The sequence below is a fragment of the Lagenorhynchus albirostris genome, chromosome 10, assembly GCF_949774975.1.
Source record: "Lagenorhynchus albirostris chromosome 10, mLagAlb1.1, whole genome shotgun sequence".
Taxonomy (NCBI): Eukaryota; Metazoa; Chordata; class Mammalia; order Artiodactyla; family Delphinidae; genus Lagenorhynchus; species Lagenorhynchus albirostris.
In genome coordinates this window covers 36293078-36307107 of record NC_083104.1, presented here as the reverse complement: position 1 = coordinate 36307107, position 14030 = coordinate 36293078, and the positions used below count along the sequence as shown (strand labels likewise).

Below are 14030 nucleotides of genomic sequence, written 5' to 3'. Positions count from 1 at the left end.
CCCTCCTACTGCGCGCCCGCCACCGTGGCCGCGTGCTCCTCACAGCGGCCGGCCAATGGGCGCGGCGCGCGGAGCCCGACTGCCAATGGGAGCGTCCCTATGTCCGGGGGGCGGGAGGTCCCGGACGGGGCGGGGCGGGCTCCCCGACCCCCTCCCCCAGTCTCCGGAGCGGCCCAGGAGGACTCTGCGCCCCTTCGGAAGCTACGGTGGCGATGGCGGCTCCTTCTTTCCTCCCCTAGGGAGGCAGGCGGGCCTAAGAAAGGCCGTCCCCGCGAGGCTACGGACGGCCAGGGCTCGGAGGGGAAAGGGCCAGAGCGCGGCGGGTCCACCCCGGCCCCCCGGTCCTCTGTCTCCCCCTCTGCTCCCGGGGCCTCCCGCCCCTTCCCCCACCTCCTGTCCTTCTGACCTCAGATCCTCTGCCCCTTCCCCCAGTCCTGCAGCGGGGGTCCTGTTCCCTGCCCCTCGCCCCTGCCGGTTCTGCCCGCGGACCAGAGACCGGCCCGTTTCACTCACGTCTCTGGCGGATAGAGTCCTTCCCGCGCGCTCCCCGCTGCCAGCCCCACGCTGGGTGAGACCTCGGGGACCGCAGCGCAGCCGACGTCCGCTGAAGCAGACGTCGCTCCCTCTTTGTGCCTTACACAGATGACCTCTGTTAACTTGGAGCGAGGTGGTGGGCCAGGGGTCACTGTGCTTGCCTGGTTCCTACCTCAGCAAATGGCCGCACCGAATCGCTCCATTCCTCGCTTCCCCACGCGGGACTCTCTAGCTCTTCTAGCAATATCACCAGGATTTACAACGAAATTCCTCTTTCCTGCTGGGAACCACTCTCCACCCGCGTGTATTCCACACAGATCCATTTTCTAAGTCCACATGCGCATGTGCTCTGGGCCTTCAGCAGGCCGACCCTGCACCCGTGGGCCTTGTCGGTGGAGAGCTGGCTAGCTAGACACTGTTTCTGTGGGATGCTCCCCGCGGTGTCCTCGCCGGGTCTAAGGGTGTACATTCCAATATTCACTGCACCTTGGCTGAGGACCTACAGTGTGCCAACCCCTGGGCCAAGTGCTGGCACAGGATGGAGGCCATAGGTGGGCCCGTGGGTGGGCGGCTGCCCTCCCCACTCCCAGGGCCCCAGTGAGCTAAGTGTGCGCTGGGGGCTTAGCCATATGTAAGCCTTGTCTGGGCGGGAGATGGGTGCTCTGTGGTGTCCAGCCCGCAGAGCCACCAAGAGAAGCCAGAGTGAGCACCAAGCCAGTTGTGTGTGCGTGGTTGGGTGGGGTTGGCTCCGGGAGAAGGCAGGTTATCCAGGTTATCCAAGCTGCAGCTTGGGCCTGGCAGCTCAGCGGCGGACCCTACTACCCTTTTCAGAGGCGCTGCTTGATCTCTCTTCTTTCTTCTTGTACATTTTGTGTCCACATTACCAAACTCTCTTATTGGTTCTAAGTTTTCATTTGACTTTCTTAGATTGTCTAATAGTCCGGGAATAACGGAAAGTGCCCCATACAGGATAGCTTTTCTTAATTTTATGGTTGTTTGTCTCAGATGCTTACTTAGACTTTTCTTGTGATAGTTAGCTTTCAACAATGCACCTTATTTTTAGAAGCCTAGGCATCAGTCTCGATCTCGAAATAAATGAAAGGCGTTGCGTAATTGCATTTTAGAGCATGGTGCACTACCCGTTTAGTAGTCCATCATAGAGGGTCATCACTTCTACTAGGACTTTAAGAAAAAAGATGGCGGTGGCAGAGTAGGGGGCGCGGCCGCCAACTCCGAATACCAGCTTGCAAAGGGGAGGCCGGGAGGCGGGGCCGGACCGACGCCACGTGGGAGGCCCCGCCCCTTGGCCCGCCCTGCCTCTGGAGCAGAGGAGTCTGCGCCAGCTGGTTTAGGCCTCACTGAGCACGCGCACTCCGCCGCATTCTGATTGGCGGACCCACGCAGCCCACCGCACTCAGATTGGTGGAGCCGCTCCACATTCTGGGTCCCGAGCTCAGCGCTGCTCCTTACCCGTTCCGCTCCTCACCTCCTTGGAGGTGGCCCAGGGCCGGGATCGCACGGCCACCTGGCCGCCGGACTCAGCAAGGACGGGCAGGACGGCTTCGGCTTCATCCGGGAGCTCCAGTCCAGGGGCTGGGACAGCTCCCGTCGCTCTTCGTTCCGCCGTACCCTTCTCCACGACAGCGGTCCGGCATGTTTTCCAGGGCCCAGGTGAGGCGGGTTCTGCAGCGGGTGCCCGGGAAGCAGCGACTCGGCGTCTACAGGTTCCTGCCCTTCTTTTTTGTCCTGGGAGGAACGATGGAGTGGATCATGATTAAAGTGCGCGTGGGCCAGGAGACCTTCTGTAAGTGGGGGTGCAGCAGCCTCTGTTTCATTTCAGGCAGGCGGGAGGCGGCGAGGGAGCCGTTTTCCTGGGGGCTGTTCTCAGCTTGTAGACCTCTCATTCCGCTCAGCGCTGAGCTGCTTTTACCCTGGTCAGAAGGGCGAGTGCGGTTCCCTTCGTTGGGCGGTGGAGATCCGCCTGGGCTCTCCTGTAAGCGGGGCGACAAAGGCACATTGGTATCCGATCTTGAGACCTTCCCTGCACTTTGAGAGGAGGGCACGTGACTCCACTCAGGACGCCCTCCTTTCAAGCCTGCCCTTCGGCCATGCCGGTGACACTTTTCGGGCCTAAGGAATAGACTTCTCACAGCACCTAGAGGCGGGTGGGATCTTGAGGATTCATGGAAGTTCCTAACTGGCCAGTCCAAACCCTAGAGAGAACTTGGTTGGCCCGGCTTAGCTAAATACTACTGTCTTTACTGGCCAGAGTCATTGGTACCAATGCCCAGCACTACAAAAAGTGTGTCTGGCATTGCTTTGCTGAGCAGTAGCCTGGACAGGCTAGTTCCTCTTCCAGGAAGACTTCCCTAACCCCTAGGCCCTTTCTGCTTTCTCCCTCTCCAGAAACACAATCACTTGTGAATCACCAACCCTCATTTTTTTAAAAAAAGTGCTTTCTAAAGATATTTAATCCTCCTGTGTTCACCCATTCCTTCATATTTAATGAGCACTGATGAGAGGATATAAGGCGGAGGGCCCCCACACCAGAAGAGCACTAATGGGAGAGACAGATCATACAGTTACTATTAAGTGTGATCACTGCTGTGGGGGGAAAGTTGGGGGAGCATGGGAGTCCTGGGTGGGGCACCTGAATTGGACTAGGTGGTGCAGGGAAGGCTTCCTGGAGGAGTTACCATGTCAGGTAGGGTCCGAAGATTGAGTAGGTGTCAGCCAGATGAGGGAAACGTTTATGGACTTGAAAGTGTCTTCTGCCAGTGGTAAGAGCAAACCTTGGGGCCTTGGTGTGAAAGTATGCTGCTGTGTTTCAGGGACTGAAGCAGGTGAGCAGAGTGAGGGATGACGTGGTTAGAAAGGTGCCTGGGCAGGGCCACAAAGGGACTGGAGAACCAACAGTGTATCCCAAAGGGCTGAAGAGTTTTAAGCCGCAGCTGGTGAACATATGTGGAGAATGCTTTCTTGTGGAGGGCGGATTGACAGGAACACTTAGGCTGTGTGGTTGTCCAGATTTGAGATGGTGGCCTGGACTAGGGTGAGATGCCAAGAAGTGGGCGGAGTTGAGAGACACCCCAGAGGTAGTACTGACAAGGGCTTGGTGATTGACTGGACTCAGGAAATGAGGAGTGGCGGCTTCTGGTAGGGCAGCTGGAGCAGGGGGAACACAGGCAGGACAGTCCTGGGCTCCATTTTGGACGTGCTGAGGGGGGAGATGGTTATACAGAACTGAAGCTCAGAAGGCAGATCTGGGCCTCAGATCTAGGTTTGTGGGTCACTCACAAGCTGATTGTGATGAAAGAGTTTAAACCCCAACATTTTAAGGGTGACTGAGAGTGACCAGAGAGGCAAGAAGGGAAACATGAAGGGCTTGTTATCACAGAAGACAGGAGGTTCAGGAAGTTCAACTAAGTGAATGGGAGGTAAGCCCCCTCTCCCCTACCAGGAGAGACTTGAAATATGCAAGTACTGATCAGAAAAGAGAGGGTGGAGAGAGGCTGGAGATACCTTGGCCCTTGAGAAGGTGGGAGAGGATGGGACCAGAGCAGGGCAAGGAGTAGCCCTTGGAAGTCAGCTGGAAGAGTTCTTTACTGATGACTTTTCTCTGTGAAGAAAGAGTTCATGGCCATTTCGGGGTGGGTAAAGTAGGGTCAGGGCCATGGCTGAAGAAACAGGACTGCCAGGCATCACAGTGGACCCAGTTAGATGCAACAGTTGGGCCCACAGTGCAAAGCAAGCAGAATGAGGCATGGAGAAGTAAGTTGGATTAATCTGTAGTTTGGGTTTTGAAGGTATATCAAGAAGTTGATATTGATGAGAGGGAATTTCAGCTGATCTGGGCAGGAAGAGAGGACAAGGGCCTGAGGAAGTTGGTGAAGGTCCAAGGACAGAAAGGTAGTAGAGGTTGTGGTCAGAGCAGAATGAACTTATTGCTTCAGAGGAACACTGCAAGCAGATGGTAGAAGTTGAGAAGTAAGGAAGATGAAGGGGGCTGGTGCTTCATCTCTGTTGGGGGTGGTGTTGCCTGGGAAGATGGCACAGGACAGGGTCAAGGAACCTGAACTAGATGCCAGCATTTTCAGAGACTGAAGGGGAGTGATGGACAGCAGGTACCAGTGCAGAGAAGATGGTGGCAAATGGCATAGGACCCAGAGGAAGAAGGTGGAGAATCAGTAGTAGTCTGGAAAAGCAGCAGCTGAGAACAAGGAGACTGCCCTCATCTCCCAGCCCTCAGTTCCTGGGTGTGGCAGAGGGAGCAGCAGAGAGCTATAGGGCCAGAAGTGCCTCTGCAGGGCCAGTTAAGAAGGATGATTTCAGAGAGAAGTGAAATTGCTAAGGGCTGTGCTGGGACATGACACTATCTTTGAAGACACTGACTCTGACCCTGCTATTGATATTGAGAGTTCCTTTAACATAGTGCTCATTTAAATCAAATCTTGTTTTAAGTTTATTCTGGCATTGAGTTAAGCCTTAATGTTGATATTCAGGTGACAGATCTAGACTATTGGTTAAATTACTCAGATATGTATTTTTAATTCCTTAGTCTCTTGAAAATCTAAATAAAATCTTTGTTTGATACAGACGATGTCTACCGTAGAAAAGCCTCAGAAAGGCAGTATCAGAGAAGGCTGGAAGATGCATCAGAGACTGAACTTCAGCAGTCAATAAAGTGAATATGAAACTTTACTACTGGTTTCAACTCCTTTAAAGATGTACTTTTCGGGTCTCTTGTTCTTACATAGAACTGCCTTTACAAAGAACTTTTATAGTTTTCCTGTCTCTGCTTGAATACTTCCCAAGTCACTGATGGACAGCACTTGTGGGAAAATTATTTCCTACTAAAACACACCTACCCATCGAATCTAGTCCATGAAATATTTCTAAACAATTCAAGGATCAATCAGGATGCTTTTCAGTGTAGCCTGAATTGTTTGTGAAGTCCTTTGTTTTAGGCAACAAGGGATAACCTTATTTAGTTTTTTGCAGAATTCAGACTTACTATGAATAAAAGTTATCTACTGTAGGATCATTTAAATGAGGATTATTATGCAGACTACATTTCTGCTAGCTACCAATTTGTAAACATTTTGTTAGAATGTGACCATATGTTATTCATGTTAAGTGCTCTTGTGAACACAGACAACCCCTTTCCTTGCTTGGCTCCACTAACATACAAGGGCTGGACCTCCATGAGGACTGGGGAGCAACACGTTTCACTCCCCTCTGAGATGAAGATGTTGCTTTCATCCAGCTGCTAAAGATAAAGACACTGCTCCTTCCCAAATAAAGTGAATCTTCACAGCATAAAGCAACCATAGACTTGAGCTAAATCAGAGGCTCAGTCTATAGGGAGAGATTTTCCAATCTGACCCAGAATAAGTTTGGATCAGTTGGTAGAAAAAGCAAAGGCATCTTTCCATGTTTGGATAACCATATCCAACATCTTTTCAAACAAGAAAATATATACATATTAAATAAGACTAAGTTTCAAAATAGTTTCTAACTATTGCTCATGAATAAAGAAGCAGATGCTTAAGGCCACAGGGTATCCTCAAGTTAATGATATCTGCCACAAATTGTTCTAAGGGATTTTTTTTTTCTAATTTAAGTCAGTCCATTTATGTTAGAACCAATCCAGTATAATTAAGGAGCCACTGACTACTCAGATCTCATTAAAGCACTAATGAGTCACTGCTCAGAGGTGGCTTGAGTATGAAGACCAGTGATGACCAACAGCACCAGGGAGAGGAAGGTAGTTCTCATGTGCGCTTTTGTTACCTCAGGCATTCCTGGTGACCCTAAACCTCATAGTTACTTTTAGTGACTAGACTGTTGCATAATGAATTTAAATTGTGGCCTTAACTCCCATTTGTTCCCCCAACCTGTTTTAGAAGTTTAATATTTTGTACCTATGTAAAGAGCATATGTAACATACATACCTTTTACAAAGAATAGTTGTAAATGCTACTAAAACCATCAGCTAACTTCTGTTGTCTGCTGTGGTTTCCTTCCCTGGCCTATCCTGCTGTCTCCATCCCAGGGAGAATCTCTAGTCTGAAATTTGTGCTAAACTTCCCTAGAGTTTTCTTCATCTTTCTAAAATATATGTATTGGAGTGCCAATTTATTTAAGACAACGAAGCTTTGAAGACAACACAACAATGTCTGACTTCAAGGCAAGCAGACTAGCAAAGCAATTAAAATTGAAGATACTTTCAAAGCATATTAATTTGGATGCTGCAGAACTAATTTTTGTTAACCAAGGTGCAAGCTTTTTAACTTTACCTCAATTTTTTAACAGTTCTACTAAGGAATATAACTCTATCCCACTTATCAGACACTAGGATTATTTGAGGGAACTTAAATAATTTAAACAGCAATGCTCTCATAAGCTGCTTACAGAACTGCAGTGCCCCCTACTGTGAACTACAAGGCAAACAATTTAATAACTTGAATTTCAAAAACCACAATACTTCAGAATGACAAAAATCTAATTAGCATTTATTGCTAGAAGTCTACCTCCACTGGGGTGTTAGACAAAGAACATGGGCTTTGGAGCTTCATTTTATCATCTGAATGGATAGGGAAAGTATTGGGTTGACCAAAAAGTTCATTCGGTTTTTCCCGTAAGATGGCTCTAGTAGCACTTAGCTGTCTTTAACTTCATTCGCAACAATTTTGCTAGACTGTATTGTGACAGGTCTCATATCAGCGTGCATTAAAAAAAAAAAATCAAAATTGAATTTTTGTGCAGCCATTTTAATATTGAAGATGGAAGCAACATTTTCTGCATATTATGCTTTATTTTTTTAATATAAATTTTATTTTTGGCTGCGTTGGGTCTTTGTTCCTGCACGTGGGCTCTCTCTAGCTGTGGACAGTGGGGGCTACTCTTCGTTGCGATGTGAGGGCTTCTCCTTGCAGTGGCTTCTCATGTTGCAGAGCACGGGCTCTAGGCGCATGGGCTTCAGTTAGTTGTGGCTCATGGGCTCTAGAGCGCAGGCTCAGTAGTTGTGGTGCACGGGCTTAGTTGCCCCGAGGCATGTGGGATCTTCCCGGAGCAGGAATAGAACCCGTGTCCCCTGCATTGGCAGGTGGATTCCCAACCACTGGGCCACCAGGGAAGTCCCTGTGCTTTATTATTTCAAGAAAGGTAAAAACGCAACTGAAACACATAAGAAGATTTGTGCAGTGTATGGAGAAGGTGCTGTGACTGATCAAACATGTCAAAAGCGGTTAGTGAAGTTTTGTGCTGGAGATTTCCCGCTGGACAATGCTCCACGGTCAGGTAGACCTACTGAAGTTGATAGTGATCAAATCGAGACACTGAGAACAATCAACGTTATACCATGTGTGAGAGAGCCGACATAGTCAAAAATATCCAAATCAAGCATTGAAAATCACCGCTTGGTTATGTTAATTGCTTTGATGTTTGGGTTCCATAATTTAAGTGAAAAAAGCCTTCTTGACTGTATGTCTGCATGCAATTCTCTACTTAAATGTAACGAGAACATTCTATTTTTAAAACAAATTGTGACAGGCGATGAAAAGTGGATACTGTACTATAATGTGGAACAGAAGAGATCGTGGGGCAAGCTAAATGAACCACCACCAACCAACCAAAGGCCGGTCTTCATCCAAAGAAGGTGATGTTGTATATACGGTGGGATTGGGAGGGAGTCCTCTATTATGAGCTCCTTCCAGAAAACAAAACGATTAATTCCAACAAGTACTGCTCCCAGTTAGACCAACTGAAAGCAGCACTCGACGAAAAGCATCCGGAATTAGTCAACAGAAAACGCATAATCTTCCATCAGGATGACGCAAGACCGCACGTTTCAATGACCAGGCAAAAAACTGTTACAGCTTGGCTGGGAAATTCTAATTCATCCGTCGTATTCACCAGATATTGCACCTGCGTATTTCCATTTATTTCGGTCTTTACAAAATTCTCTTCATGGAAAAAAATGCAAATTCTCTGGAAGACTGTAAAAGGCACCTGGAACAGTTCTTTGCTCAAAAAGATAAAAAGTTTTGGGAAGATGGAATTATGAAGTTGCCTGAAAAATGGCAGAATGTGAATATGTTGTTCAATAAAGTTCTTGGTGAAAATGAAAAATGTCTTTTATTTTTACTTAAAAACTCAAGGAACTTTTTGGCCAACCCAATACCTAAGCACAGAGTAAATACTCAATAAGGAAGGGCTATCTTTGTTCATCTAGTAGTCCTCTTTTGGAAATCTTGCCTACATCTCTGAAGTTATAACTCAATCAAATTAATCTCTTTTAGAAGTTTGGATCTCTCACGCTGAGTTACTTCTCTTAAAAAAAAATATACACTTGGACCATGGTGTTTTCCAAAACAACTTCTCTCCTAGTAAAGCAGCATCAGTTCTTAGTTTTCACACACGTGTATTAAATTTGGAATTTCTTGCCACATTTATATGTAAAATCCACAAGACGTGCATTCCACATCTATCTGGGGGATAGAAATAGTCTATTAATTTGTTCAGGTATGAACTTTCATTCAGCTGACCTCGCACACTTCCAAATGCAAAAGGAACAGAGTAATACTTAGCACTATTGCTCAGAGTGTTCAGCTGGAATGTTTAACTATACATCAACGATCATTCAAAATATGTTTATGAGCAGAGATGGAAGTACAGCCCTAAACTCTTAGGAGAACAGAACCACAGGGATTTGCAAAGTGATATTAGAGGAAAACAGTTGGTTGATTTTACCAACACCTTCTATTAAAAGTGTTGTCATGTTTTAAGAGATTATAAGCATGATAAAAACATACCCGGGCCACTTCTCTCTTCTGGCCACACACAGCTATTTGAAATGGATTACACTGATTTATGATACAGGACATGCTTGCCTTACCTTCCATCATCAGTAACAACTTCCTCTGCAATTTTAACTTCAACCTGCATTTCTGCCCATGCTGAAGACATGTTAGGAATCCTTGACTGCCAGTCTGAGAGGCTTGGCATGGGCATGTCAGGCTGCAGTGTGACTACATTCGGCTTCTGTGTTAATGCAGCCTAAGCCTTGGATCAGTGTCTGGACACTGACTTTTGCCTCTACCCAAGGAGCTCTCTTCCTTTAAATTGGCAGCCATATCCCTGTCAACATAAAATCAAGGCTTGCAGAAATTAAACCTACTTGAAACTAACATCTGACACAGCTTTAACAAAACAACCAAACCTGGTTAATCCAAATCACTTTGCAAACTCCATTTTTATTTGGATTAAAAAGCTTTAGATGAACAAAGATATGATACATACATATTATAAGACTAGTTATCACTTAAACCTCTTTTGATACAGAAATTAGAATAAACCAAGTTTTAATCAAGTCTGAAAATGTTTAAGTTCAAAAATCAACACCACCAATTTGGAGATTTTACACAAAGAAGAGTCCCCTCTTAATTCTTCCTCATAGGAAGAAAAGGGTGGGTTCAAAAACAAAGTAATTCAAGGCCTTTTAAATCAGTTGGCTGACATACTATTTTAAACCTATAGGTCTTTTTCCGCACATAAACAAAATTCTTTTCCACATGAACTTACATTTTGAAAACATTTAGGCCATTATACTTTCTAAGCCATATCACTACAGTTCCTAAAACTCATGGAAAAAAAAGATGTATAGTTCACATGTACCTTTTAAAGTCAGGGCTTTTTTTTTTTTTTCTTTTTCTTTTCTTTTTTGGAAGATGGCTGACCTCAAATCTTATATCCTAAAATATTAATTGACATTCTCCAAGTTAATATACAGAAAGACATGATTCTAAAATAAATACATAGAGCTTTTTTTTTTTAAAGGTAATTAGGGCCTGCCTAATGGCCCCCTGGCCCGGCTCTGCACTGCCTTAGGGAAGCCCCTGGCTGGATCTATGGTTCCTACAGCACCTCCAGACACTGAGAAGGAGCCTGGAGGAGGAGTGCTCTGGCTTCTAATGCCCCACATAGACCACAGTGAAGAGTTTTTAGAGTCTTCCCAAAGAAGTCTCTTCCAGACCTTAAAAAGGGAAATAAGACGGGTGCATGAAATAAATAAATAACTTAACCAAAATTAAATTTCAGGTTCTTTGGTGTAATTCAAGGATGTCTAGAAATAAAATAATCTGATTGTATTATACAGTCCATGATGATTCAATGGCCCAAATAACCAAGAACTGAAGATTTCTTTATCTGATTCAGTTTAACAATAAGGTACTGACATAGTACTGCAAAACATTTTTTAAAATTCAGAACTGTTTAAAATACTTGATGCAAATTGAGATCCAGTGGTTGACTTATAGGCAATTAAGTTATAAGGACCTCCTGTAATTAAAGTATCTAGATACAAGAGACTTTTTTCCATTCTAAACTCTTCTTCTGTCCCCATGATTTAGTAAGAATGGTAATTAAATATCCAGGTATTGACTCATACCAGATTAAAAGAAAAAAGTATCCTCTGAGAGTCACTCTCAATTTACAAACAGCAGTGGAAGCTCCACCACAATGGCAACCACCTTGTTACAATAAAGCAGGTTTCAAAAACACTGAGTGAAATACTGAACCATGTTTGATGCTTTCCACTTGTCTGAGCATTATATACTGCCTCCAAATGTTTTTTTCCAAAGTCATATAAGAGAGACAGGGTCATCAAACCTAAGTGTTTGGGATCTGTAATGGTCTTTTTAGTGAGCATTTTCTTAAATTATGATTTCCTTCTCCTGAAATTCAAAAGCACAAGCTGAATTTTAAAATTATTTTATAAAGTCTTAAATTTCTGGTTGAGAATTACAACCCTGGAACTTAGGAGAAAAAGAAAAAAAAAAAGCCAGATCTGATGAGGAAATAAAGAATACTAAAACATACTTGCATATGCAGGCAATCCAGCCTTTTACAATTATGCTTCTGACACAGCCCATATCTGGTTAATGCACTCCCTTCCCTAAGTTAGGTTAGGTGTTATGTTTAAAAATAAATCACCTCCAGCACACCTCAATACTTTCTTCAAGATGAACTTCAATAATTTGCAATGTAGAGATTTAAAGTTTTAAATCACCTAACATGTATAGGCATAAATTGTGAATTCATTACAAAAAGATCAAAAGTACCCTTAAACTTACCTGTCAAGACTAAATATAATTCAGGGTTGTGCACATGTTCTGCAAAAATAACTGACACCATAGATGTCTAACTCAGCACAAGAAAAAGTGCTTTCTCCCTCCAGGCGTCCGGGAGCTGCATTAGCTGCAGAAGAGTGCACAGTGCTGACTTCAGATTTCTGAGTTACTAGAGCAAATGTGCCATGTCTGCCAAACATCTACAATCCAACTAACAACCTTTCACTCTACCTGGAAGAAACAGTTCTTGCAAAAGTGGCTTAAGATATTTAGGCACGTGAAACAGACACAAGTACACTCCCCTCTCTAAGATGTAAACTAGGGCCAACTTCACATTTCATTGACAACTTAAACTAATCTGTAAACTCTTGTGTGTGTTTTTTTTCATTTTGTTTGTTATTTAAAAAAAACAAAAACAAAAAACCAACCAAAAAAAACAAGAAACAGAAACCCCAAGCCACGACAAAAAACCTTTGATGGTTTCAGCTCTATGGCAACAAGTAAAAAGATAAAACTCCAAGTCTAAATACAACCAATTATGAAACTGGTTTTAAACGAAGGAAACATATGCAAAAAAAAAATCTTTGTGTATTTGATAAAGTCAACTTAATATAACAAAAACAAATTGAAATAGCTTATTAAAAGTGTCCTTATATAAAAATGGCCTTGTGATGTACAATAAAATGCAATAAAAATGATCATCCTTTGTTCCTCCCCCCACCCCCAGTAACTAAAATGGCTACTGTTCCACAAAACTCTTTATGCTTCTATAAAAGAATCGTAATTGATGTGATTAAAGGTTTTCTAGATTGTATGCTTGGCGAATATTGAGGGTGTCTCGGAGCATCAGATCCCGAAGGCGCCAGAGGGCGTCTGCCATGGTGGTGTGGGCCCCTTTACTTTTCAGCCAGTGAGAGGGGAGTCGGCTCTCCTGTTCTTTTGACAAATGGACATCGCGTCTTCGGGCTGAAAATTAAAGTGCAGACAGAGAAATACAAATATCAGTCCTAAGGTCTGACAGATTAAAACATGAAACATTTATTATTTATTGAATATTATGAATTTTAACTCTGCAGAATACTTCCAAGCAAATTTCTTACATTGTTTTATTAGGCATCTTGGTTTTTAGAAAGCTATTTTACTTAGGTATGAGACTACCTAGCCAAGGATGTCTCGTTTTATACTTTGCAGTTTATAAATTATCTAATGTCTTTTTTTTTAATTAATTAATTAATTAATTAATTTTTGGCTGCATTGGGTCTTCGTTGCTGCGTGCGGACTTTCTCTAGTTGCGGTGAGTGGGGGCTACTCTTCGTTGTGGTGCGCGCGCTTCTCATTGTGGTGGCTTCTCTTGTTGTGGAGCATGGGCTCTAGGCACACAGGCTTCAGTAGTCTTCAGTAGTGGCTCGCGGGCTCAGTAGTTGTGGCTCACGGGCTCTGGAGCACAGGCTCAGTAGTTGTGGCGCACGGGCTTAGCTGCTCCGCAGCATGTGGGATCTTCCCAGATCAGCGCTCGAACCCATGTCTCCTGCGTTGGCAGGCGGATTCTTAACCACTGTGCCACCAGTGAAGTCCTAGAAATTATCTAATTTCTAACAATTACTTCACAAAACAGCTGCACAAGATAACATAATTACTAGAATGGGAATATAAAAGTTGTACAAACACCTAAAAGATCTGATCATTAATATTTAATAGTTACTCCAATATTAACAAAAATTCCTAAAAAGGTAAATGTGAAGAAAGGGAAAACCACCTACTACTCTTAAAGCAATCAAATGATCAAATTTGGCTTAGAAATGAAAAATGAACAGAAACTTCCAAAGTTCTTTCCAGAAACTAGGCAAGTTATTTTAGTAAGTACTGAAAATATGCTGAGCCTGCTGAACTAAATGAATAAACTTCATAGGTTAATAGAAACATGTCTTCCAATATTATTTTTCTTTTTTAAAAATTGAGGTGAAATAATTTTTTTTTTTTTTTGCAGTACGCGGGCCTCTCACTGCTGTGGCCTCTCCCATTGTGGAGCACAGGCTCTGGACGCGCAGTCCCAGCGGTCATGGCTCACGGACCCAGCTGCTCCGCGGCATGTGGGATCTTCCCGGATCGGGGCATGAACCCGTGTCCCCTGTAACGGCAGGTGGACTCTCAACCACTGCACCACCAGGGAAGCCCTGAAATAATTTTTAATTTACCCAAATCCATCTATGCTATCCCCAAATGCCTGAAAAATAATTGAAAAAATTCAGAATATACTTAAGAAGATAGCATAGATATTTCTGACAAAACTAAGCTTTGAAACTCAGCAAAAAAACATTTTCAGTATGTAATGTCAATATACAAAGAAGCTCCAAACCCTTCTAC

The 14030-nt window shown here is 44.2% G+C and overlaps 2 protein-coding genes across 16 annotated transcripts in view; one reads left to right on the top strand and one right to left on the bottom strand.

Moving 5' to 3' along the window:
- The first annotated feature begins 1931 nt into the window (after positions 1-1931).
- Positions 1932-13982, top strand: LOC132526935 (ubiquinol-cytochrome-c reductase complex assembly factor 5). Of its 3 annotated transcripts, none has more exons than XM_060161643.1 (3): positions 1932-2338; positions 5131-5218; positions 13654-13982. In XM_060161643.1, the coding sequence occupies exons 1-3, from the start codon at positions 2188-2190 to the stop codon at positions 13781-13783; spliced, it is 369 nt and encodes a 122-aa protein (XP_060017626.1). In that variant the 5' UTR covers positions 1932-2187; the 3' UTR covers positions 13784-13982. The 3 variants fall into 3 exon arrangements, with proteins under 3 accessions (XP_060017626.1, XP_060017624.1, XP_060017625.1); XM_060161641.1 differs by lacking the exon at positions 13654-13982 and adding an exon at positions 8089-8667 and having other exon boundaries at positions 2051-2338; XM_060161642.1 differs by lacking the exon at positions 13654-13982 and having other exon boundaries at positions 2051-2338; positions 5131-5222.
- Positions 9772-14030, bottom strand: part of PBRM1 (polybromo 1) — a 101869-nt gene continuing 97610 nt past the window's right edge. For all 13 annotated transcript variants that reach the window (XM_060161609.1, XM_060161610.1, XM_060161604.1 and 10 more), the window contains one exon: positions 9772-12632. In XM_060161609.1, coding sequence (XP_060017592.1) covers positions 12460-12632 — 173 coding nt within the window. In that variant the 3' untranslated portion in view covers positions 9772-12459. The remainder of the gene's footprint in view (positions 12633-14030) is intronic.